Source organism: Lates calcarifer, unplaced genomic scaffold (assembly GCF_001640805.2).
Source record: "Lates calcarifer isolate ASB-BC8 unplaced genomic scaffold, TLL_Latcal_v3 _unitig_647_quiver_1971, whole genome shotgun sequence".
Taxonomy (NCBI): Eukaryota; Metazoa; Chordata; class Actinopteri; family Centropomidae; genus Lates; species Lates calcarifer.
The window spans coordinates 2,873-28,936 of NW_026117875.1; the positions used below are offsets into that span (position 1 = coordinate 2,873).

Below are 26,064 nucleotides of genomic sequence, written 5' to 3' on the forward strand. Positions count from 1 at the left end.
TAACATTAAAAATGTTAAAGACGTGTGCTTTTGTTTTCTTTCAGAATGAGAAACATTCTGTCTTAAGTGAACTTCAAATGAGGCTCTAATGAATTGGAAACAACTAACTTAATTTGAGAAGGAGCAGCATCCAAACAATCCCTTACTTGTATAGTTAAAAGCAGTTTTTGGGTGGGTGTTGCTTTGTGACAGTGAGCATCACTATTCCATGCTCTCAGCCATAGTAACAAGTTCCACAGGCCTGAATCTGTCACAGTGAACTTCAGTAACAAGCAACATGTCTGAGTCTTTGTCAAGGTGTGAGCTGATGGCACATGCTTTTTGCTTGATGACACAGAGCTAAAAGGATCCCATTATATCTGCAGGAATTCAGTTAAACCTCTGTAAATAAACCTCCCCTGGACCCTTTTTCTTTACTACATGTAGACTGCAATTAACTTCAAATCTTTCCTATCATCATGTTGAATGTTTCAACAAACATTTCACCATTAAACCAAAATGTTAGATTATTGATAAAGTCAATCTGCCAGCTGTTGATTCAGCAGAGACTGAACAAATATTTTTGGTGAATCTTAAAATGTAACTTTACTGAGGCCTGTGCAGCCACAGTGGTTATTGTTTGAGCTCTGAGTCCAAGCCATTTTTCCATGTCCAGAAAACAAAGCCTTTCAATCACTTCACTGGAGCTCTGACAGCATAGTCCCATTCACTGAACTGAGACATGGCCGAACAGCGTACATTCCTCAGAATCCCCAGCTTCCTGAGTCGGAAGTGCTGATGCTGTCAGAAACACTGTAACATGTCTCCTCACTGAATATCAGAGATGAACGTTGCTTTCTAATGACCTCCAGGTCTTTTAAACTCATCTGCAGTAAAGCATCACTCTTGAACCAGCAGTTTGAGCTGCTGACCATTACTCAGTGTACCATCAAAATGATTCTGAAGCTGTTATTTTACATAAAATACTTACATAATTTTGCTTTAATACTTTGTAGGGTATGATTTTACAGACTTCTGTTACAAAAGTTGCCCATCAGTAGTGACTGTGCTTGTTGCTGCCATAGATTCTGTGCTTGTGACCTTGGGTTGGCGAGACCAGATTCCAACAGAATGAGCACTGCCTCTTCCAAGCTGGACAGGCTGTAATACCACAGACAGACCATACTGACTGCTTCTCCAATGACAAATACTGTCTGAATTATCATGTCTCATATCAAAGGAAATATTCCATCAGCAATATAGATCATACTGTGTATCTGGACAAGACTTTAAGGAATGTAGTATGTATGTATGTAGGCCGAGTTTAAAGCAACCACTCCAGAAACACTCCCTTATACACTCACTAGCCACATAATTAGGTACATATATACAATTTAAGTTAATACAACTGGTTTTCCATAAAGTCTACTTTTATTACACTTATAATGTGCAGTTTTTGACACTGTCAAAGAGGTGTTAAATTATTTGTTTTAGCATTTGGTAATCACAGTTTGTGATGGTTTGGTACAAACCTGCATTGTATTGAAAGGCGTTTCTAATATTCTGCCCCAGTTGTGGATTTAGAGACAAAGGTCACCTAAAACAGTGACCAAAAACTCGCACAGGTATACCCCATAAAACAGGCACCGAGTGTAGATCCTACAAAGGCGACCAGAATTTCTCAAAACATAAGCACAAACCTCTATAAAGTTCACAACCATAATGTACTGTTGATGCTGTATTGACTCCTTTTGTTTAGACATTGATTATTGATTTGTCTGTCAATAGTTTTTCAGAGGTTAATGTGCGTGGATGGCACGTGGATATGTGTACAAAATAATTATGGCAAGCAGTGCAACAGTATGTGTTTGCTTTGGGGACATTTGGCTTTCTCTCTGCTCTAAAATTTGGACTTTAAAAACTTTATTCAGATAAACAACACCCACAGAGTGTTTACACATACCTGTTAATCCAAAACTATTCTTTATCCCTGTGCATAAATAAATCACATAAAAATACTGATACTGTGTGTCCTCAGCTGTTTCCAAAATGATCAACATTTGGACTTGTACTCTTACTTATTTATCCTCTCATATAATCTAATTTCTTTCACTTATTATCAAACATTCTGTAATTCTTCCACCACTGCCTACGCTGCACTAACACTTAGAGGATAAAAACCACTTTGTTCAGGTTTTCTCAGACAGCTTTCAGTGTGAACTATATCAAAAAGACATACAATATCAGATCTTCTCTGAGAGGTATGACTGAATGTCTCTATGGCTCGACTCTCTCCTCATCAAGGTCAGCTATTTTCTAACTTTAATATCTCATTAGATTAAGCCTGGGCCACAGTCATGTAGACAGCAGGAACACATGTTATAGCAGCACAAAAAAAAGCATGGAGTGAACAGATACTTAGGCTAAACAAAGAGAGCAGAGGGAAGTGAGACCTTAATGAGATCTTGTGCTGCTCCAACTTGTGCTGAAAAAAACTGCAGCTCATGTACATGTGTATTCTTTTTATCTTACTGTCACTGTCAAAAACATATAGATTCATTTAACACATCACCCTTATCTTACAACCAAAATGATCATTTCGTGTTATTCTCACTTCTTGGCCTGTACATGAACATACGTGAATATATAAATATATGTTAGAGGCTGTAGGACTCAAAATGTCTTTACCAAGCGCCTTTTCTCCGTCTGAATATTATCCACTCATAACCAGTAAGAGTTTACCAGTACAGTGAGTTAATCTCGTGTCCCCCGTGTCCACTACTTTAGTTAACATTTGTGAACTTATATTTAAATACGGGGACTTGAAAACAAGACATTAGACTGCACAAGTGTGTTCCCACAGTACAAACAAATTAGAAGAAATTAGTTAGAAACTTTACGATCCTAACACGCGCCCACACACCTGACAGCAATGGCACCTGCGCCGCGCTAACTGGTGGCTAACAAAGAGGCATCACTAACCTTTCTGAATGCGTTTCTGAACTCCTCCCGTCGTTGGTCGCGATCGTCCCGACGTCTCTTTACTTCTGGGAACAAAGGCAGTTTACTGTGAAGACCCCTCCGTGACGCGACCGACGCGTTCCGTGCACCAAGGTGTGCGATTTTTGACGTCTGACGTCAGGCTTGTAGTTGGGGGGCGCATGCGTTAAAGGATTAAGGCGAGTTGTAAAGCTGCAGAAATGTTTTGGTCCCATATCAAGCTTTACCGTAGTTTACCGTCCAAAGATGAACAGCCTCAATAAAGAGATAGTATGGACACAGGTGACTGACAAATTATTATTCTGATGGTCAAACTGCATAACACCTAGGGGAAATGACTATACATTAATAAATAACCAGTCGGTCTACCACTTAAACAGATTTAGATTTCATTTTAGCTTGCTTTGTAATTGCACTTTTCATCATTTTCAAGTAACAGAAAATATATATTGCCCAATTCCATTAATTACAACTACTGCCATCAAATATTAATTAATGGAATTCACTTAATTTTATGTAGTGCTCCTCTAGTCATATCAACCAAGTGCTCCACACTACAGGTCACATTCGCCCATTCTCACAAACATTCATATGGCACAGTTACACACTGATGGCATGCCATCAGGGGTAATTTGAAGTTCAGTATCTTGCCCAAGGATACTTCAGCAGGAGGAGCCTGTGATCGAACTACTCACCCTATAATTAGTAGGCAACCTGCACCATCTCCTGAGCCTCAGCTGCCCATAAGAGTTCAGTATTACTGTAGATTGATCACAACTGAAGGTCATCAGCTTAGGTCATCATTTCACTGACATACACTGATAGTGGACAGGCAGGACAACATACACGACAAGACGACAAGTTGAAGTTTAAGTTGAACTGACACAAACAAATGTTTTGTCAGATGAGCAATAGACATAGTCTGGTTGTCAAAATAGTTCTGTCACAACTGAGGTACAGTTCAATGTTGAATAAACATAGACAAATGTTTTGCTATGTCCTCAGTCGACATAGACAGCACACATATCTACATACTTTTGCTCAAATGGAACCCCATATATTTTGGCACACATAAACCCCATACATCTGAGACCTCAGTGCTTTTAACAGATAACTAGTATTTCTGTTGAATGTGGACACTGAGGGAACTATTCAGTTTTTACACAGAAAATTGCTAAAGGTTTTGTGAGGTCACTTAGTCTACCACTAGGTGGTAGTGAAAGACCAGGTGAAGGTGAAGTGATGTGAAGTAAGGTAAGGAAAAAAGGAGGGGTAATCAGTGATACATACTGTTGACTACTTGTACCTGCTTATTAGGTACATATAGTGCATAGCAAGCAATGTAAAGGTCACTGTGACCTCACAAAACATGTTTTTGGCCATAACCTGTGTGGTAATTATGACAAAATTTCACAAATAGATTCAAATTATGACATTTTATATCAATAAGGTCAAAGGTCAACCTCACTGTTACATCATAATGTTCTACAAAAACACCTTTGTGGCCATTATGCAATGCTATTACTCAGGAGCAGACAGGTAAATTTCACATTAGCTCAGGTACTGAATTGGTGACACTAATCTCGCCCACAATGAAACTGTGGTGACTGTAGATCCTCTTGCCACATAAAAGATCTGTGTAAAGCATCCATGTTTTAGAATTTGTAGCTGCTACACGTTTGTAATCAGATTCAGCTTTACTGGCCGAGCATGTGTCAATATTGTGATAACTTATATTAATACTTTAAAATACTTTTTAAAAGTCAAATTCCTTCCAAATCTTCATAAATCATTAAAATCTGCATTTATTGTATGAGTCTGGACAGACATGTAAACTGTGACCTGTCTGGTTGGTGGATGCACACAACCATAATGCAGTAATTCCAGTTCTCATATGGTATCAGTAAAGTATAATAGCAAGCTTCTATTAAAGGTAGTAGGATCTGAAGAAAGTGATTATTAAGCTCAGCCTCTTAAATCCTGTGTTGGTCAGTTTTTGAATGCACAGTGTATAGAGTTCACACTCTCCATATAAAAATGTGTTGGCATCTTTTTGTACCCAAACATCTTTCATACGTTTTTCTTTCTCACATAATCTTGATTACAGTTCCAGGTTTTACTGTACAGGCTGACAATAAGGTTTAAGGCTAAACAACAACTCTTTGTCACGTGTCTGACCCTGGACAGATGTAATATCTCTCAGATTTTTAAATAAAATAGTGCAAAGCTAAGTGATTTACAAATGAAATACTGCATAATTAAACATAAGTTGTGCAATATTGACAAAGTTAAGGTTGTAGGATGGACCAATCCTGAAGAAGCCAGTTTTATTAAAACCTCAGACACTACACCACTAAGCAAGCACAGTGTCCAATTTTTATACCTATGATTTACAGGGGCCTGTATTTCTGACGTAGTTGTTTACCACCAACTAATGTTAGTCCAAATAGGTACTGCAGTAAAGGTGTTTTTCATTCATAAACTAACACCCACACAACAAGTTTGTTTTAAAGGTTTTACTTAGCATAAGCCAGAGGCCCAATATTTATCATTTTATGAACCACAGATAAAACATTTCACACTTAACATCAACAGCTCCTATGAGGCTATGACAGCATGACCATTAAGACATGTGGGACATAGTCCACTGCTGATAATACTGCAAAAACTCTTGGTTTAGATGACAAAGCAGTGCAGTGGTAGATTCCCACATAATATGAATAGATAAGCTGAGGAACATGGTTCAGCTTTTCAGAAAGACAAGAAAAAACTGAGGAGACACTGTGTCCAAAATCACTCCCTTGTTCACTGATTCACTGCTTCATATAAAAGAGACTGTGTTTACTCTATAATGAACAATAAATTGAAGTTTTAAAACATTCAAGTCATCATCATGTTGCATCGTTACTGACAGCTGAAATAAGAGGTCACGTGTGTTGACCTCTAATTTGAACCACAACTCCTCTATTTTAGCTACTCATTTACGCTTTGTCCAAACATTCTAAGTTTAATTGATTTAGGTAAAAACAGTTTCAGATAAAAAGCTACATTAAAGGCTTAAAAGCAGAGGAACATTTCCATATGTTTGTGCTGTTGCATGGTTGATGGATAGATGAAAAGCAGTGCAAATATGGTGAGGATAAGGCACAAAATAGACTTGAGCTAACTTATTTCTATGTTAGGCCATCTCTGTGAAGTGAAATGAAGTGCAATATTGATGAAGCACAATAAACACTGCTGGGTGGTGTAAAGCCTCTGTGGACCAATCCCAGAGAGAAGTCAGTTTCAGTAAAAGCTCAGAGCCCCAGGACATCTCTCTGCACCGCGCAACCTAACAGTGTATTTCCAGCTTCCACACACTCTGCCACACATGGTGCTGGAAAAATAACCCACAAAATAAGTCATTAGGAGAGGAGACAGAATGTAAAGAACAGCTGAAAAAACAGCATTTCAGCACTTTCTGATTATTACCATTCTGAGCACAGAGCCATGACACAGCCTTGTTAGCCAGAAGCTCCCACTCTTCCTTAGCATTCATCTTGAAACCATGAAGCCAGATCAGAGCCAGGATGGTGGCCCACACTTCCTGGTTCACCTAATTCAACAAATCAAAGAAATGCAGATGTTGAGCCCAACAGAATGAGGGCGCACCAGAGACCAAAGCTTACATTGCCTTTGCACTGAGATGTGATTAGCTGCTGAAAAAAAAAAAAAAAAACATTATTTAAAAAACGATTAAAAAAACATATATTTGCTTTATATCTGTATCTGATTTGGTTTGATCCCCTTTCATATACTTTATTACTTCTGTTCACATGTGAAGGCCTTTTTGAACTCTGTTACCATATTAATACTGCTCTCATGTTTGGAAATAACCCACCAAGGCAGGCTTTGTCTTCTCCACCTCCTCGCTGGTCTTTCCCAGCGCAGCAGCCAGAGCTGGATCCAGCACCCAGCGACCAGACGCCTCCTGCAGGGAAACCAACTGCAGCAAAGGGTCTCTGAGTGGCTGCTTAGGCTCAGTGTCGGCATCCCTACTTGAAGATGCTTCTGAGGAGAAATCAAATAAAGTGTGGACAGAAAATAATCTGTGTGTGGCTGTATGGATGTGGGAGGATTTATTGGGACTGTGAAGAAAGTGGCAGCAGTCTGTTTCCACACACACATACACATATACACAATAAAAAAACAACATAACAGACACACAGCAAGATCCAAAGTATACTTTTTTAAACCTCTAGGTTCTTGGACAGATATCATTTAACAGCATCAGTGAGATGGAGAAAAAACAAAGCACTTGTTTGCTTACTGTTGCTCTGAGATGAGGCACTCTGACCCTTTAAGTAGCAGCCAATTCTGCTAAACACTGTTAGGGAAGAGATTTCAAGTAAATATCATCATATATACATCATCTTTGTTATGATGGTTACAAAACACAACTTAATTAAGAAGACACATATACAAATAAAGGATGGTAATGAATGCAGATAATATAAACAATATCATGCTGCCAAAAACTAGATGAAAACATTTCATAGAAATCTATCCATGTGGTTCACATATACCAAGTCCACAGCTATGCTAAGGACTCTGTGAGAATGTAATGCTGTGTAATGAGAATAAAAAATGACACACCTTAGTTCACACACTGAGTTTGGAAATATAGATGAATTTGCTAAACTCTGATACTATTCATCATTAGCAAGAAGCAGCACCACTTTTTACCTGTGTCAATTTGAAAAAGTATTTACTGACAAATATTTACCATACTTTAGAGCTGCTTAAGTAATCATAAGAGATATGTGAAAGAACAAAACTTTTACCTGATTTTACTCTCTTCTTTGCAGATTTTCCTGAAAGTTTTAAGAGGAGAGAGAAAGTTGAACAATGACAACAGAGAATCTTAAAATATTATCATAAAAACGCATATTGTAAAATAGGAAAATCCTTTAAATACAAGTTTCACAGAGGGTTTTCTCATTAGAGCAGAGTGGAATGTCATTTCTTCCTAGCTCTTATATAATATTAATTTGGTTTAAATATTTTGACATTTTTGAAGTACATTAAACTTGCATTAAACTTTGCTTACCACCATCCTTAGATGAAGTACTTGGACCCAAGGAGCCAGTACCACTGAAAACTGTTCATGGAGGAGATTTCAAGCAAATCATCATGTTTGTCTGCAATGTACCTTTCACTTTATTTAACATATATTATAGTCTTACTGGCCCACATGTTTAGACATGAAAATCAATCTCATAAGATAAATTAGCTGTTGTGTTGAGCTATATTGTCTTTATTGTTTTCAGAAATATATAAGAAAATTTTGACTTTTACTACATACCGTTAATGTTGTCATATGGATCATCCAGAGAACAACTTTTGAGGGTAACTTTGGGATTAAAAAAGAAAAACAGGGCATTATATTATGGACATTACACAGACATTAGTAAAGAAAAACTATCAACCAGCAAACCACAGGTTTCACCACCACAGGGGGTTATAAACTGATGTTCCACACAGACAGAGGACATTCAGAATTTCAGGTCAAAGAGCCAAAATCTAAATAAAAGCTGTGGGTGGCACATTCATTCTTTTTTGTTCTGTTTTGTTTTAAACTGAACTTTAACTACATACTATCATTGATAGCACGATGCTGAACATTATAATCGAAACCCAGACCATAACATCCGAGATACGGAGGTGCTTTGGGATTAAAAAAATAAATAAATAAATAGTGGATATTATATTATAGACATTATATAGCAGCTAGTAAACAAAAACGATTAACCAACAAACCACGGGTTCTTCGTTACGGCCACAATTGGGAGTTAGAAACACATACACACAAAAAAAGGAAAAGAAAAAAAAAAACCCTCTGTGTTCCACCACAACTAATACTATTCTCCATAAGATAATACTTAATAGCAACATTTAAAACACTGATATTGAAAAATGAGCACTATTGTACACTGATTTACTACAATAACCCACTGGTAATTGTAGTTATTATTCAAAATAATAATAAATAAATAATAATAATAATAATAAAATAGAAAGTTCCCTTTTTGAGATACATTAAACTTTTAATGAATTTTTCTGCTTACCACGGTTCATAGATAAAGTTCTTGAACCAAAGGAGCTGCCAGTACCACTGAAAACTGTTCATGGAGGAGATTTCAAGCAAATCATCATATAGTCTTACTGGCTAGATAAATCAACTGTTGTGTTGAGCTATATTGTCTTTATTGTTTTCAGAAATATATGAACTATGTTCAAAGAAAATTTTGACTTTTACTACATACCATTAATGTTGTCATATGGACCATCCAGAGAACAACTTTTGAGGGTAACTTTGGGATTAAAAAAGAAAAACAGGGCATTATATTATGGACATTACACAGACGTTAGTAAAGAAAATCTATCAACCAGCAAACCACAGGTTTCACCACAGGGGGTTATAAACTGATGTTCCACACAGACAGAAGACATTCAGAATTTCAGGTCTGGAATTTTACTACATACCATTATCTATCTCACTGCATTCAGAATCCTGATCCAGTCTATAACATCTGAGATACAGGCATGCTTTGGGATAAAAAAAACAATGGACATTATATAGCAGTTAGTAAACAAAAAACGATTAAGCAATTAACCACAGCTTCTTCATCAAGGCCACAACTGGGTTTCAGAAACACAAACACACACACACAAAAAGAAAAAAAAATCCTCAGTGCTCCACCACAATTAATACAATGTTCTATAAGATAGTACTTATTAGCAACACTGATATTGAAAAAAAAAAAGTGGTAGTATACCCTGATTTCCTGCACAGGCAGACAATATTCAGAATTTCAGAATCAGCCAAACATAAATGTATAAACAACAAAATTAAAATAAAAGCTGTGTGTGGAACATTCATTCTTTACTTTTAGAATCAGCCGTTGGAACATCTCTTCGCACCAGAGGTCCTAGAATCGGCTCGTTGTTGCCTTTGTTGACAGCAATGAGAGCAGTGAAGGAGCTGCTCACTCCTGATTGGACACTGAGCTCCACCACCTTCTCCTTCACTCCTCCATCTTGCTGTCCTCTGTGCTCTCTCTCCTCCATCTCCAGGGAGCGAATCAGAGTCCGAGCACCCAACCTGTGGACTGTTAGTCTGCAGACAGAGGAGAGGAGTAAACACAGGAGGAGTTTAAATCTCTATTTATATCTCTATGAATGCAAAACAGAGATCTGTCTAGATAATCATATCGTAGGAATGTACAGGTCATGATATGCATACTTAACATTTGAGAATTTCCTCTTTTTTTTTAAACTAAAATTACTTAATTCAAACTTCTCAACTATAAATTATCTACCCAGTGCATGGCACTTCTGCTGTCTGATTAAAAGCTGATTACCCCGTGTCCTCCTCAGGTTTGAGACTGAAGTGGAGCTGGTTCTGAGAGGGATGACCTGCCAGGCTGTACTTCACCGTCACACAGCCCTCTGCTGCATCTGAACTCTGAGAAAGCATCACAGTGTTAGAGGCCATGTTTGTTAATGTGTTGATCGATAAATTGTAATGACAATCATTTACATTGTTGAGAACCAAATTCAGGCTCAGATATTGAATAGGTGTTTCACTATGAGATGGTGCTGCTCCTACCTGTCCAGTGAGCTGGGCATAAATCAGTGACCTCTGACCCTGGAAAAGTGTTGTGATTGGTGGAGAGAGAGCAGTGACAGACACTCCCTTTGGTAAATCCCAGGTAACTGAGATGTCCACCACTGCTGGCTGCAGAGCAAATTGCAGCGACTGCATCACCTGGTGGGAAGAAAATCTATACAATTATACAATACAATATACAAGTTGGGAGAGACACTGAGCTTTTACAAAATTTCTTTACTTGCAGTAGATTTGTAATCAAATACAAATTTGCTGTTGCATTTCTTATTCTAAATTGTTTTTCACATCAACTATAATGTCTTACTTTAGGTTGCATCCTGTCAGTCCCTGTGATGAACTGAGCGTGACCTCCTCCTTCCTTGGCCAACCCATTGATAAGAGCAGAGCTGGATCCTTCTCCAATCCCAAAGGAGAAACACCTACAATACAGTATTTTTATTTTTAACACACAGAACTACAACACTGGACATACTGTGAGTGTGTTTTTGTTTCACCTGTGAGAACCTGAATTCTTCTTCACCAGATTTATCACGTCTTTGGTGTTGGACACCTCTCCATCAGTAAAGACAAACAGCTAGGGAGGAGAGTTTACACAGTTACACAACATCACATGAAGCATGTGCTGAAAGTCATTCATCTAATTCTATATGAGTGTCAAAACACTGCTGTAGTAATACAACAGTTTTTTTTTATGGTTAAGTGTTAAGAACAAGGCATGGTTAAGTATGACCTTCAAACAAACAAATTAACTGTGTGTGTGTGTGTGTACATTACTTGTCTGGGCTGGCTGGGAATGCAGGGCTGGCTGTAAATATGTTTAAGTGGCTTCAGGATCTCTGTTCCTCCCAGATTAGCATCCATCACCTCAACTTTCTTCAGAGCCTCCTCCATGGTCTTCTGGTTGTACTTCACACTCTTACTGTCATCACACAAATGCATGAACACGTGCACCAATGCAAACACTTTGTACAAGCATTAACAAGAAAGACATGAAGGCATTTGTTGGACTGAGAGACATGAGGGAGTGACTTACCGGAACAGGTGTTTATAAGAGTCACCAAAACTGTAGATGTTGAAATAGCAGCCCATTGGTAAGCTCTTCAACAGGAGCAGTAGAGTATCCTGAAGGAAGGAGAGAACAGACAGTGAAGGTTACTGTGTGAGAGGAACACTAGGAAAGATTTTATGTTAGAATTAATACATAATAAATACCCTGGCACTGCTAATGCGAGTCTGGTGACTCTCGCTGTTGTTCATACGCGAACCCATACTCCCAGATCGATCCATCAAGAACACAAACTCTCCACATGAGGAAACTGAAGACATCACAGACTGAGGGAACTCAGGGTACAGGCTCAGCATCACTACTGGATCACCCATCAGAGTGCCTGAAACACAAGAGGAAAGACACAGAAATGACCACAAATCTGGCCTTCACCATTTAATCCAATACATGTTAACATGTAACATGAGGATAATTAACGTGTTTCAAGCTGAGTAACAACTTCACTGATGTGCACTCACCAGGCTTTGCAGAGGCCTGTCCTGCCTCCACCACAGCAGTGGGCTGGTGGGCATCTTTGTAATAAATCAGCAGTTCAACATCCCTGTCAAACTTGTGTCCTGCAGCCAACTTGACCTGCAGTTCACAAAATGCAACCTCATATATTTTGTTCACTACTGAGGATCAACCACACACAGCAGACACATTAGCAGTCTACCTACCGTGGCCTGGGTCTGCTCTGTGTTGAGGTACTGCAGAGGGTCCAGGGAACAGCTGGACTCTACTTTAGAGACTGGACGAGGAGAGGACACTCGGGCAGAAAAGGACAGACTGTAGGGAACCAGAGAGGCTGGAACAGAAATCACCTGAACACTGGCACCTTCACTACCTGTACACAACATCAGACAGGTTAGAGATGGTGTAACTAAAGATATTACACATTGAAATCCTTTGGTCTATTTGCAACTCTGAATGACACAGAGAGACAAAACAAAGTAAAGTGCAATTGCAATAGTACTGGCAGGGATATCAAATACAGAACCTTTAGTGGATTTAAACAAGAAGCACAAATGCAGAATAACATCACCATCCAAAAACATTTCACAGTTGCTGCAGTTTGAAAGAGCAACAGTGAATGGGAAAACATAGAATTTACCCAAGACTGTTTACAGCTGAATTTTCCAGACACTGTGTTCTCTGTATAATGGACAAGTTTGTTGTTTTTTTTTGCTTTCATTAATATACTCCTAGGCATGTAACTGCTGTAACAAAACACTGGTTTTGCTAGCCTCTGTTCTGTAGTGTCAATATTGATTTCATCCTCCAGCCTGTAAAAGAAGCATTTAGGTGTTCTGACAGTGTATTTGCACAATGGCGTTTATCTTCCACCAGTCTGTGTATGGTAACAGACAAGACCATTTTGGTGTGCACTGAATTAAAATGCATTTCCTACCCTGTGGTTCATAGCGAGGGTTGAGCACAGCAGGCAGACAGAACCTCAGCCCGTCATCAGCCTGCACAGCCAGCTCAGTGACGTACTCCAGCCTGATGGAGGCGCTCTCTCCTGGAGGCAGACTGCCCACACTCAGAGAGAATATATCTGGACTCTGCTCACTCTCCTCCAATAGGAAGGCCTGCTGACCGGAGCTCAGCGCGTCATCATACTCCTCCCGAGCCTGGAGCACAGACACAACATTCACTGTGTTGACTGTTTCTTTCAGATCCATTATAGTGAGCGAACCTTTACTGTCCAGCTCACCTGCTGTTTCTCCTTCACCTCAGCTACAATCTGTGTCTGTCCAATCGTAGCACTGAAATGACAGACAGCTGCATCTCCAGGCAGAGGGAAGACAAAGACAGCCTCTAGTGGTTTGTCCTCCTTGTTCTCATAGTTCAGAGTGGAGACCACTGTAGCCACATGGTCCCTCACCTCCAGCTGCACCTCAATGCTCTTCAGAGGAACTGATGGAGAAATGGAGTAGAAACATTACAAATCTACAAAGAGTTGATGATCCTTATAATAATCACTGATGATACTTAATTAGTCAAAAAAGTTATTAACATTTTTTGTCCCTCCTCTTGCTCGTGAAAGTGTATGTACTCAGTTTTGATTAGTAAAGTTCCTCTGCTGCCTCCATGTGGCCCAAACACAGACTTGCATAGACAAATATCTGCACTGTCACTCTTTTCCTGATTAGCAGAGCAAAATCAAATATACAAGACAAAACCAAAACAGCACTTTAAATGTAAGTGACACTGTTAATGTCACAGCGAACTAAACACTTAACAAAAGAAAACCTTGAAGTCCGTCATTAGGTTTGAATGTAGAGGAGAGAAAGTTTGGATCTGATGTTTGTGAACATCTTTACCTGGTTGCTTCTGGACAGTTAGCAGACCACAGCAGCTCATCTTTGTACCTCTGTAACAGACAACAACCAATGAGAGTTACATTTGCCCAACCCATTTTCTCACGTAAACATTATTGTATTGTATTAATGTATTTATCTATTTAAAATATTGCTTTTTTAAAAGTCACAAAACAGTTTTTTGGTGATGCTGGCAACGACGTCATGAGCTGTTCACTGTAGGTTTCACTGAATTACAGCATTTTAAATTCATTTTGAACCGTTAACGAGCAGTGGTGGAAACAAAAAAAAAACTGTGCTGCGGAACACAAAAAGGACCTTACCTTTATTAAAAAACCAAGTATTTCTTCCTGAGCAATACGATTACGACCTGGTGGGGATGCGTGCACGCGCACACACACCCGTCCACCCTCACTAACATGTACACACCCTTATTCGCACTAATCCTGCGCTATTCCACCTGTTCCGTATCAGATCTCGTCTAAAACCTCTGGAGATTTCTGACGGATGTTCCTCTGGGCGGATGGAATCTCTCCGTCTCTCTCTTTAATTTTGTGATGTATAAATGCCTACCTTTGAAGAGACAGATGTTTCTGTGCGGGACAGTCTGTGGCAGTTTCCCTGCAGATATGATCAAGAACAGTAGGGCAGGTTTATGCAGCTGTGTACACATACACACACGTAAATGACCAGAACTGTAATTCGTTGGTCACGCCTAAGATGTACACTTGATTCATTTAGAAGCATCAGGTGGGTGGTGCTTGTATTGCACTGTTGCAGTTTCCCCAGTTTGAACTGCCTCAGTGCCCAACTGCAGCAAACAACTGTAACTACATAAAATAAACTGCTCACAGACTGCTGCTTTACTAAACAGATTCAGTTTTAAAAAGAGGTCTAATAGTCTGCCCATAAACAATGTTACATTTTCTTAAATGTTTAGCAAATGTCTGTCCTTCTGTCTCACTGTGTTTAACAATCTCACCTATTTGCATTATCAATAAAAGGTGAAAATCAAAATCACAGGGCACCATGTGGAGATTTGTAAAAGTCAAAGTGCTATCCCAGTAGGTTTTCTGAGTGAAAAGAGAAAAATTGAGAAGATTTTGCCACTGTTGTGAGATCAATCAAATTCAGAGAAATCTGTCACATTACTGATGTTATGTCTTATTACAGCTGTTAAAAGAAAAATCTCCAAACACACACAGCAATAAAAATACATGGAATAGAGGTTTTCATTCATAACCACACAAAGAAAGATTTTGTGCAATTTGAGGGCTGAGGGCACTATAGATGCTAACGGCACCAGACAGACAATTAAGTCTGTCATTAATAACTCAGGGATGCAGTTTAGGCCTAATGTCTCTGTGTAAACCACATTATTCACCTGAATTCAGGATAAATCAGTCTAATCTTTGCACAAAAATGTCACAAAACCATTTCCATACCTCATCTTTTTGTTCATTCATAGGTCATTAAAAACGAAAAACATTTAATCAAAACAAAGAGTTAAAATGTCCCATTACTTATTCTTGCACAGTCCTCACATATATCAATCCATTAAACAACAGTTAATTATCAAAATAAAAAAGGATCGATCAATATAACTGAAGGGTTTGTGTGTGAGAGTGTGTGTCAACTGGAGTGTGTATTGAGTAGGCAGAGTCCAGGCTGGAAAAAAAAGTTAATGTGACACAGGGGTAAATATGAGACAGTCTGGTGCTCTTAAAGTGGGGGGAGCAGTTCATTTTTCTTAGTCGAGTGCTCATGAGGAAGAGGATGGAGATTACTTCTTGGTTGGCAGTTGGGAGATTTTAAAGGGGCCAGTTATTCATTGACACTTTGCCTAAATATGCAAGTTTAACTGATTTAGGTAAAAACAGTTTCAAATAAAAAGCAACATTAAATGCTTAAAAGCAGAGGAACATTTCCATGTTTGTGCTGTTGCATGATTGATGGATAGATGAAGTGCAGTGCAAGTTTAATGAGGATAATAAGACACAAAATTTCCATGGTAGAGGAAATAAGACTTCAGGCTTTATTGTGCTTTAATCCTCGATGATTTTCTTGATATGTGTAATAACTGCAGTGCAGTGTTATATATGTTTTTTAATCATCAAATACATTTCATCAATCAATCAATCACCAGACACAAGGTAACTTTTTTGTGGCAGTCATTCTCCATTGAGTGAAGTGCAATAAAGTTTAATGTTGATGAAGCACAATAAACACTGTAGGGAGTAAAGCCTCTGTGGACCAATCCCAAAGAGAAATCAGTTTCATTAAAAGCTCAGAGCCCCAGGACATCTCTCTGCACCGCACAACCTAACAGTGTATTTCCAGCTTCCACACACTCTGCCACACATGGTGCTGGAAAAAAGAAAACACAATAGAAACAAGACTGAGTATATAAGCAAACAGCTGATTCTAATCATTACTCACTGTTAAAAACAGCATAATTATTATTATGATTATTACCATTCTGAGCACGGAACCATGACACAGCCTTCATAGCCAGAAGCTCCCACTCTTCCTTAGCATCCATCTTGAAACCATGAAGCCAGATCAGAGCCAGAATGGTGGCCCACACTTCCTGGTTCACCTAATTCAACAAAACCAAGAAAATCACAATCAGATGTCAGTGTATTTTCAGTCAGGTGATGATTGTATAATATTCCTGTATAATTCTAAAACAGCCCTATTATTAATTTGTGTAATTATTTTTGACAGTAACCCACCGATGCAGGTTTTGGTTTCTCCACCTCCTCGCTGGTCTTTCCCAGTGCAGCAGCCAGAGCTGGATCCAGCACCCAGCAGCCAGACGCCTTCTGGAGGGAGACCAACTGCAGCAAAGGGTCTCTGGATGGCTGCTTGATTATGGTGCCTTCAGTATCTCCAGCATTTGAGTCTGAAGAAAAAATGTACAGAAAGTGCAAAGATAAAATTATCCCTGTAGATCATTCTACTGCTATGAGACTGATTTTTCTGAGGAGAAAATCGATATTAGTGCAAAGATGAAATAATCTTTGTAGACTATTATACTGGTATGTATTTTGATCATTCGTGTTTATATCTGATGGTGAGATAGTGATGTGTAAATACAGTAGTTTCACCACACTTTCACCACACACCAAACAGTGTTTATCCATTTACTGTACTTACAAAAATACACACGTGTGATCCACTTCCCTTTAGCTCTTTACTTACAGTTCACACTGGCTGGAGCATCATGGAGCAATGGAGCATCAGGTGGTCGTTTCATGGCACTTTTTATATTACCTTTAAAAAAATGCATTGTGGTCAAGACAAAAATCTTAACTTAACTACTGTGTTCTGAGCTTATTACACCAACTCACAAGCCATTACAAGCATTTTTACAATGTACATGTTGTTAAATAATATTTAAAAAGTCACAAAACATGTGCACTAGCTCTGGGTAACTGCCACTGTCAGTGACTAACAAAGCATAACAGAGCCAAAACAACTATTACTGTACAGTAATTTACATTAAAGCTGCAAAAAAAAGAAAAAGGAGCAATTCTTGTTGTTCAATGTTTACATCAATTTATAGTATTTATATAAACACATAGATGTGTGTTCTACTCGCATTCAGTTTTCTACTTACATGTCAAATCCAAACTGACCGGAGTACCAAAGCCGTGCACAGCACCCATGTATGAACGGGTGGCAAAAACTTGAAGATAATAATAATCATTAAAAAACACGTGTAAAAATGGCTAATAGCTCAATTTTCCTCACTTGCTGATCTGCACAACTGTATATGTTGCCATGGTCAATGACTAGCAAAGCATAACAGAACCAAAACAACTACTAAAACAACTACTGTATTTAACTGTAAGTAACTGTGTTTAACATTATAGCTGCAGAAAAATGTGTTTTTTGTTCAGCATTTACATCACTTTACTGTAAAATACACAAATCTGTGTTCCACTCCCTTTCAGCTTTTTACTTACATGTCCCACAGGCTGGAGAGGCCTTCCTTAGGGCCATAGCTTTAAGATAAAAAAAAAAAAAAGTATTGTCAAGACAGAAATCTTAACTAAACTAGTGTCCTCTCACTCACAGTCCTTCAAAGTAATTCTTAAAACGTACAAGTTGCTAAATAATATTTAAAAAGTCACAAAAATTTGTAATAGCTCAACTTTCCTCACTTGCTGCTCTTTGTTAGTGACTAACAAAGTATAACATAACCAAAACAACTCTTACTGTACAGTATTTCACATCAAAGCTGGAATATTTTAATAGAGCAATCTGCCGCAAGAATGTGTTATTTTGTTCAGTGTTTACATCAATTTACTGTATTCATAGAAATACACAGATGTGTATTCCATTCCCATTCAGCTTTTTACTTACGAGCACCAAATGCCGGTAATGATCTTTGCACACGCCTGCCTTGACAGATTCCTATCACTTCAAGATTTAAAAAACAGAAAAAGTGTGAGGTCACAACATTACATGACAATTAGTAAATCTGGTTTCTGAGATTAGAGAGTTGGGTTGTTCAAATATCCAAAATAGATTTTTATAATGTGAAAGCAGGAAACTATTGTGCTTCTGTATCTTTAGCATTATTTTACTACACCAATGAGCCTAAACATTATGGCCACTCGCAGATGAAGCAAGGGTACCTTCAGGGGTTTTGTAGAGTCAGAGGGTCAGTTATTGGAAAAACACTCACTGGGTACTGGAACATCTCTGTGCACCAGAGGTCCTTCAATCGGCTTGTTGTTGCCTTTGTTGACAGCAATGAAAGCAGTGAAGGAGCTGCTCACTCCTGATTGGACACTGAGCTCCACCACCTTCTCCTTCACTCCTCCATCTTGCTGTCCTCTGTGCTCTCTCTCCTCCATCTCCAGGGAGCGAATCAGAGTCCGAGCACCCAACCTGTGGACTGTTAGTCTGCAGACAGAGGAGAGGAGTAAACACAGGAGGAGCGGAGTAAAATATAGACATATGCACTTTGTCTAATGATGTAACAAGTCTAAAATATCAGATAACGTCTCCGTTTACAGACATTAGAGTGATGTCATTTTTGCTACATTTTGACCTTCATACTGTGAGGAGACAAAAACAAAAAGTTAAAGTTACCCCGTGTCCTCCTCAGGTTTGAGACTGAAGTGGAGCTGGTTCTGAGAGGGATGACCTGCCAGGCTGTACTTCACCGTCACACAGCCCTCTGCTGCATCTGAACTCTGAGAGAACATTACAGTTTTACAAAACAAGTGTATGTTCATAATTACAGACAAAAATCACTGTTATTAATATTTTTCAAACCTGACAAACTAACCAGGGGTGTTTCACTATGAGATGGTGCTGCTCCTACCTGTCCAGTGAGCTGGGCATAAATCAGTGACCTTTGACCCTGGAAAAGTGTTGTGATTGGTGGAGAGAGAGCAGTGACAGACACTCCCTTTGGTAAATCCCAGGTAACTGAGATGTCCACCACTGCTGGCTGCAGAGCAAATCTCAGTGACTGCATCACCTGGTGGGAAAAAACAGTTTCTGAAAGTTGGGAGAGGCACTGACCTTTTACTTCCTGGAACTGTGATTTCTATACCAATAAAAATGTGCTGTTACACTGTTTAATTTAACAGTTTTTCTGTCTTTAAAATTCTTACTTTAGGTTGCATCCTGTCAGTCCCTGTGATGAACTGAGCGTGACCTCCTCCTTCCTTGGCCAACCCATTGATAAGAGCAGAGCTGGATCCTTCTCCAATCCCAAAGGAGAAACACCTACAATACAGTATTTTTATTTTTAACACACACAGAACTACAACACTGGACATACTGAGAGTGTGTTTTTGTTTCACCTGTGAGAACCTGAATTCTTCTTCACCAGATTTATCACGTCTTTGGTGTTGCACACCTCTCCATCAGTAAAGACAAACAGCTAGGGAGGAGAGTTTACACAGTTACACAACATCACATGAAGCATGTGCTGAAAGTCATTCATCTAATTCTATATGAGTGTCAAAACACTGCTGTAGTAATACAACTGTTTTTTTATGGTTAAGTGTTAAGAACAAGGCATGGTTAAGTATGACCTTCAAACAAACAAATTAACTGTGTGTGTGTGTGTGTGTGTGTGTGTGTGTGTGTGTGTGTGTGTGTGTGTGTGTGTGTGTGTGTGTGTGTGTGTTGTGTGCATTACTTGTCTGGGCTGGCTGGGAATGCAGGGCTGGCTGTAAATATGCTTGAGGGGCTCAAGAATCTCTGTTCCTCCCAGATTAGCATCCATCACCTCAACTTTCTTCAGAGCCTCCTCCATGGTCTCCTGGCTGTACTCCACACTCTTACTGTCATCACACAAATGCATGAACATGGGCACTAATACAAACACACATGTAATGTACAAGCATTAACAAGAAAGACCTGAAGGCATTTGTTGGACTGAGTGACATGAGGGAGTGACTCACGGGAAGATGTGTTCATAACTGGACCCAAAACTGTAGATGTTGAAATAGCAGCCCATTGGTAAGCTCTTCAACAGGAGCAGTAGAGTATCCTGAAGGAAGGAGAGAACAGACAGTGAAGGTTACTGTGTGAGAGGAACACTAGGAAAGATTTTATGTTAGAATTAATACATAATAAATACCCTGGCACTGCTAATGCGAGTCTGGTGACTCTCGCTGTTGTTCATACGCGAACCCATACTCCCAGATCGATCCATCAAGAACACAAACTCTCCACATGAGGAAACTGAAGACATCACAGACTGAGGGAACTCAGGGTACAGGCTCAGCATCACTACTGGATCACCCATCAGAGTGCCTGAAACACAAGAGGAAAGACACAGAAATGACCACAAATCTGGCCTTCACCATTTAATCCAATACATGTTAACATGTAACATGAGGATAATTAACGTGTTTCAAGCTGAGTAACAACTTCACTGATGTGCACTCACCAGGCTTTGCAGAGGCCTGTCCTGCCTCCACCACAGCAGTGGGCTGGTGGGCATCTTTGTAATAAATCAGCAGTTCAACATCCCTGTCAAACTTGTGTCCTGCAGCCAACTTGACCTGCAGTTCACAAAATGCAACCTCATATATTTTGTTCACTACTGAGGATCAACCACACACAGCAGACACATTAGCAGTCTACCTACCGTGGCCTGGGTCTGCTCTGTGTTGAGGTACTGCAGAGGGTCCAGGGAACAGCTGGACTCTACTTTAGAGACTGGACGAGGAGAGGACACTCGGGCAGAAAAAGACAGACTGTAGGGAACCAGAGAGGCTGGAACAGAAGTCACCTGAACACTGGCACCTTCACTACCTGTACACAACATTAGACAAACATTTTACACAAAGGATTTCAGTGTTCTGATCGTATATTTGCACAATGGCTTTTAAGAAATGCATTTCCTACCCTGTGGTTCATAGCGAGGGTTGAGCACAGCAGGCAGACAGAACCTCAGCCCGTCATCAGCCTGCACAGCCAGCTCAATGACGTACTCCAGCCTGATGGAGGCGCTCTCTCCTGGAGGCAGACTGCCCACACTCAGAGAGAATATATCTGGACTCTGCTCACTCTCCTCCAATAGGAAGGCCTGCTGACCGGAGCTCAGCGCGTCATCATACTCCTCCCGAGCCTGGAGCACAGACACAACATTCACTGTGTTGACTGTTTCTTTCAGATCCATTATAGTGAGCGAACCTTTACTGTCCAGCTCACCTGCTGTTTCTCCTTCACCTCAGCTATAATCTGTGTCTGTCCAATCGTAGCACTGAAATGACAGACAGCTGCATCTCCAGGCAGAGGGAAGACAAAGACAGCCTCTAGTGGTTTGTCCTCCTTGTTCTCATAGTTCAGAGTGGAGACCACTGTAGCCACATGGTCTCTCACTTCCAGCTGCACCTCAATGCTCTTCAGAGGAACTGATGGAGAAATGGAGTAGAAACATTACAAATCTACAAAGAGTTGATGATCCTTATAATAATCACTGATGATACTTAATTAGTCAAAAAAGTTATTAACATTTTTTGTCCCTCCTCTTGCTCGTGAAAGTGTATGTACTCAGTTTTGATTAGTAAAGTTCCTCTGCTGCCTCCCTGTGGCCCAAACACAGACTTGCATAGACAAATATCTGCACTGTCACTCTTTTCCTGATTAGCAGAGCAAAATCAAATATACAAAACCAAAACAGCACTTTAAATGTAAGTGACACTGTTAATGTCACAGCGAACTAAACACTTAACAAAAGAAAACCTTGAAGTCCGTCATTAGGTTTGAATGTAGAGGAGAGAAAGTTTGGATCTGATGTTTGTGAACATCTTTACCTGGTTGCTTCTGGACAGTTAGCAGACCACAGCAGCTCATCTTTGTACCTCTGTAACAGACAACAACCAATGAGAGTTACATTTGCTAAAAACGCTATATTTGCTTTGATGACTCATTTAAACTGCACCAAGTTTCTCTTCTCACTCTAGCAACAGTACGATTATGACCGGTCGAGGAAGCGCATATATCCAGTAATCTTGCTCTGTTCCCCCTTCCGTTTTTGATTTCGTCTACAGTTTCCGGGGATTTTCCAGGTTTTTTTCCTGACAGAAATGTTCCTCTGACAGGCTAAAAAAAAAAAAAAAGTCATTTTCTGCCAGAGTGCGTCGTCACTTTGCACAACTTGCAGAAACACACGGTAGAAATGCCTACCTTTGAAGAAACAGATAGTTGTGTTCTGGATAGTTTGGGGTATTTTCCCCCGTAGACGTGTTCAGGAACAGGTCTATGCAGCTGCGAACAAACACTGTTCCACATAGAAATAATAAGCGTTTTTCTGTCACGCCTCAGAGGTACACTTGTCACATGTCACGGAGACGCACCAGGTGGGTGGAGCTTGCATTGTACAGTTTTAGTTTATACTTTGCGATTTCCTCATTGGCCAACTGCAGCAAACAGCTGCAACTACAATAAATAAACTGCTCACACACTCCTGCTTTACCAAACAAATTAAGCGTTAGTTTTAAAAAGGTGTCTAATAGTCTGTCTGAGTATCAAACCTATCAGCAATGTGTGTGTTTACGGTGTTTATATTTTCTTAAATGTTCAGTAAGCGTCTGTTCCTGTCTCCATGTTTCTTGGCAATCTTAACTCCTTGTAATATCAGCTGGGGAAGTGTAGTTATCATTGTAGACAGGTAATGTGTACATCTCACGAGACAATGAAATGAGGGTATAACATATGTTTTGAACAGACAACAGGATGATTTTATCAACTACTGAGTCAAAACCTAGATACCTAGACTCCTGCTGTATTTAGCACAATATGAACAAATAAGCCAAGGGACATGGTTCAGCTTTTCAGAAAGACTGATTAAAAAAAAACAACAACAACAACTTATGAGGTCACTATATGGTGTATAAACTTTAAGACTCATATAAAATACAAATAAAAAGGCAGAGGGTAAATATAGTGCAATATATACAGTTTACATTATTTGAGTTCACTGCATGATGAAATGAGCTGACCTTATATTTGAACCTCTCTGCACAGCTCCTCTAATTTAGCTAACCTTTGTCCAAGTTTAATTGATTTAGGTAAAAACAGTTTCAGATAAAAAGCAACATTAAAGGCATAAATACAGAAGAACATTTCCATATGTTTGTGCTGTTGCATGATTGATGGATGGACCAATCCCAGTCAGTTTCATTAAAAGCTCAGAGCCCCAGGACATCTCTCTGCACTGCACAACCTAACAGTGTATTTCCAGCTTCCACACACTCTGCCACACATGGTGCTGGAAAAAAGAAAACACAAAAGACGCACGACTAAGTATATAAGCAAAGCAGTATATATAGCAGCAGCTCAGCACTTATTATTATGATTATTACCATTCTGAGCACGGAACCATGACACAGCCTTCATAGCCAGAAGCTCCCACTCTTCCTTAGCATCCATCTTGAAACCATGAAGCCAGATCAGAGCCAGAATGGTGGCCCACACTTCCTGGTTCACCTAATTCAACAAATCAAAGAAATGCAGATGACTAAAGCTCACATTATCTTTGCACTGGGATGTTATTAGCTGCTGTAAAGATATATATATATATATATATATAAAATAAAAAATAATTATGCTTGAACACTGTTACCATTTAATACAACTTAATAACCTGTCAGGCTGCACTCTTATATTTGGAAATAACCCACCAAGGCAGGCTTTGTCTTCTCCACCTCCTCGCTGGTCTTTCCCAGCGCAGCAGCCAGAGCTGGATCCAGCACCCAGCGACCAGACGCCTCCTGCAGGGAAACCAACTGCAGCAAAGGGTCTCTGAGTGGCTGCTTAGGCTCAGTGTCGGCATCCCTACTTGAAGATGCTTCTGAGGAGAAATCAAATAAAGTGTGGACAGAAAATAATCTGTGTGTGGCTGTATGGATGTGGGAGGATTTATTGGGACTGTGAAGAAAGTGGCAGCAGTCTGTACACAATAAAAAATGGTAAAACATATGGCACTTGTTTACTTACTGTTGCTCTGAGGTGAGGCACTCTGACCCTTAAGGTAGGAGCCAATTCTGTTGAACACTGTTAGGGAAGAGATTTCAAGCAAATCATCAGGATCTCTTGTTCTTCTTATAAAAAGAACAACTACATATATATATATATATATATATATATATATATATATATATATATATATATATAAAACAACTGTACTTTGGTACTAAACTGGAGATGTTGAAGTCATATCAGGTGCGAATGATTGGCCAAAATACCAAAGTAAAGTCTTTATTTTCTTTACTAAACTCTACTGTGTTGTGTTCACTTCAGTCTGTTAACTTTGCAGCGCTCCTTTAGAACAGGTGGGCTCTACAGTGAGAATGTTAGCTTGTTAGTATGTTAGTATGTTTTGAAAAGTTATTTGGGTGCAGCGACTCATAGACTGAGTTTGGAAAAACACACAAATTGCTTAATACCAACACCATTTAACATTAGCTAGGAGCAGTGTAACTTCTGAAACATTCACATCAGCCAGCAGCTTCTCATTTTTAGTTGAATGTAGAGATATTTCAGTCTGGACCTGCTGATACTGTCAGACCAGCAAGGCCAGACCTGTTGCTCAGAAGACACATTGCTGTTTTTCAGATGTAACTATTTAGTACTTTGAGCAGCAGCAACAAAATTCTGTTCAACCCACTTTGTTTAGAAACCTCCTTTCATAAGTTTATGCTGAGTGTGTGCAGGAGTCCTTTAAACTTTTACCTGATTTTACTTTCTTCTTTACAGATTTTCCTGAAAGTTTTGAGAGAAAAGTTGCATTCATTTTTGAACATCAACCCACTGGTAATTGTAGTTCTCATTCAAACTGTGTATTTTGACATTTAACTGCAAACTTGGAGAAAAATACAAGTACAAACCCCATTATGAATCCCATTACAATGGCTCACTGACTCAAACAATCATCAGTACCACAGCTGGCCCTGATATTGTTCCTAGTATCCAGTCAAGATCCTTAATCCTTAATTGATGCAGGATCAGGGTCAGTAAAATAGAAAAACTGCAGAAATTTGATCTTTCAAAAAGACAATTTGGCTCCAAAACAAAATATAAAAGTTATATATATATATATATATATATATATATATATATATAACTTACCGTGGGCTTGTAAGTGAACTCAGGGAGGCGCCAATTTCCCTGAAAACTGTTCAGGAAGGACATTTCAAGCACGTACCCTTCATTTTGTTTAACATTAATCTATATTCTTACTGTCCCACTCTCCAACATGTTTAGACAACATTACAGCCAAAATAACTCATGTAATATCTAATACAAAATGTAATATTGTTCTTACAAGAGAAATCAAATTAACTCTTCTATTAAGTTATACTGTCTTTGTTGTATTCAGAGATGTATGAACTACGTTAAAAGAAAAAAAAAAATTCAACATACCATTAACATTACTGCATGGATCATCGTCATAGAGACCCATACAGTAACCAATGAGGCTAGCTTTGAGGTAATCTTTGAGATAAAACAACAAAAATTATTTAGGTTAGTAAACAAAAAATATCAACCAGTAAACACAG

The 26,064-nt window shown here is 39.2% G+C and overlaps 2 protein-coding genes across 14 annotated transcripts; both read right to left on the reverse strand.

Annotated features, from left to right (window-relative positions):
- Positions 1–5,480: 5,480 nt before the first annotated feature.
- Positions 5,481–22,882, reverse strand: LOC108879387 (von Willebrand factor A domain-containing protein 5A). 13 transcript variants are annotated; one of them, XM_051069217.1, is made up of 25 exons: positions 22,691–22,882; positions 22,463–22,606; positions 14,024–14,073; positions 13,414–13,616; positions 13,108–13,330; positions 12,377–12,543; positions 12,176–12,290; positions 11,864–12,039; positions 11,685–11,773; positions 11,426–11,570; positions 11,146–11,225; positions 10,956–11,070; positions 10,631–10,789; positions 10,383–10,486; positions 9,909–10,138; positions 9,505–9,567; positions 9,285–9,332; positions 9,087–9,140; positions 8,324–8,371; positions 8,069–8,119; positions 7,803–7,832; positions 7,289–7,345; positions 6,860–7,029; positions 6,451–6,574; positions 5,481–6,355 (listed from the first exon to the last, which is right to left on the reverse strand). In XM_051069217.1, the coding sequence occupies exons 3-25, from the start codon at positions 14,061–14,063 to the stop codon at positions 6,276–6,278; spliced, it is 2,571 nt and encodes an 856-aa protein (XP_050925174.1). In that variant the 5' UTR covers positions 14,064–14,073; positions 22,463–22,606; positions 22,691–22,882; the 3' UTR covers positions 5,481–6,275. The 13 variants fall into 13 exon arrangements, with proteins under 13 accessions (XP_050925174.1, XP_050925173.1, XP_050925172.1 ...); XM_051069216.1 differs by lacking the exons at positions 11,146–11,225; positions 11,426–11,570; positions 11,685–11,773; ... (4 more) ...; positions 13,414–13,616; positions 14,024–14,073 and adding exons at positions 19,849–19,928; positions 20,190–20,334; positions 20,455–20,543; ... (4 more) ...; positions 21,713–21,915; positions 22,318–22,367 and having other exon boundaries at positions 22,691–22,871; XM_051069215.1 differs by lacking the exons at positions 10,631–10,789; positions 10,956–11,070; positions 11,146–11,225; ... (6 more) ...; positions 13,414–13,616; positions 14,024–14,073 and adding exons at positions 19,362–19,520; positions 19,657–19,771; positions 19,849–19,928; ... (6 more) ...; positions 21,713–21,915; positions 22,318–22,367 and having other exon boundaries at positions 22,691–22,865.
- A 492-nt stretch (positions 22,883–23,374) lies between these two features.
- LOC108879390 (von Willebrand factor A domain-containing protein 5A) lies at positions 23,375–26,013 on the reverse strand. The gene is made up of 6 exons (XM_018670631.2): positions 25,928–26,013; positions 25,238–25,267; positions 24,503–24,559; positions 24,187–24,356; positions 23,869–23,992; positions 23,375–23,774 (listed from the first exon to the last, which is right to left on the reverse strand). The coding sequence occupies exons 1-6, from the start codon at positions 25,965–25,967 to the stop codon at positions 23,695–23,697; spliced, it is 501 nt and encodes a 166-aa protein (XP_018526147.1). The 5' UTR covers positions 25,968–26,013; the 3' UTR covers positions 23,375–23,694.
- Positions 26,014–26,064: the final 51 nt, after the last annotated feature.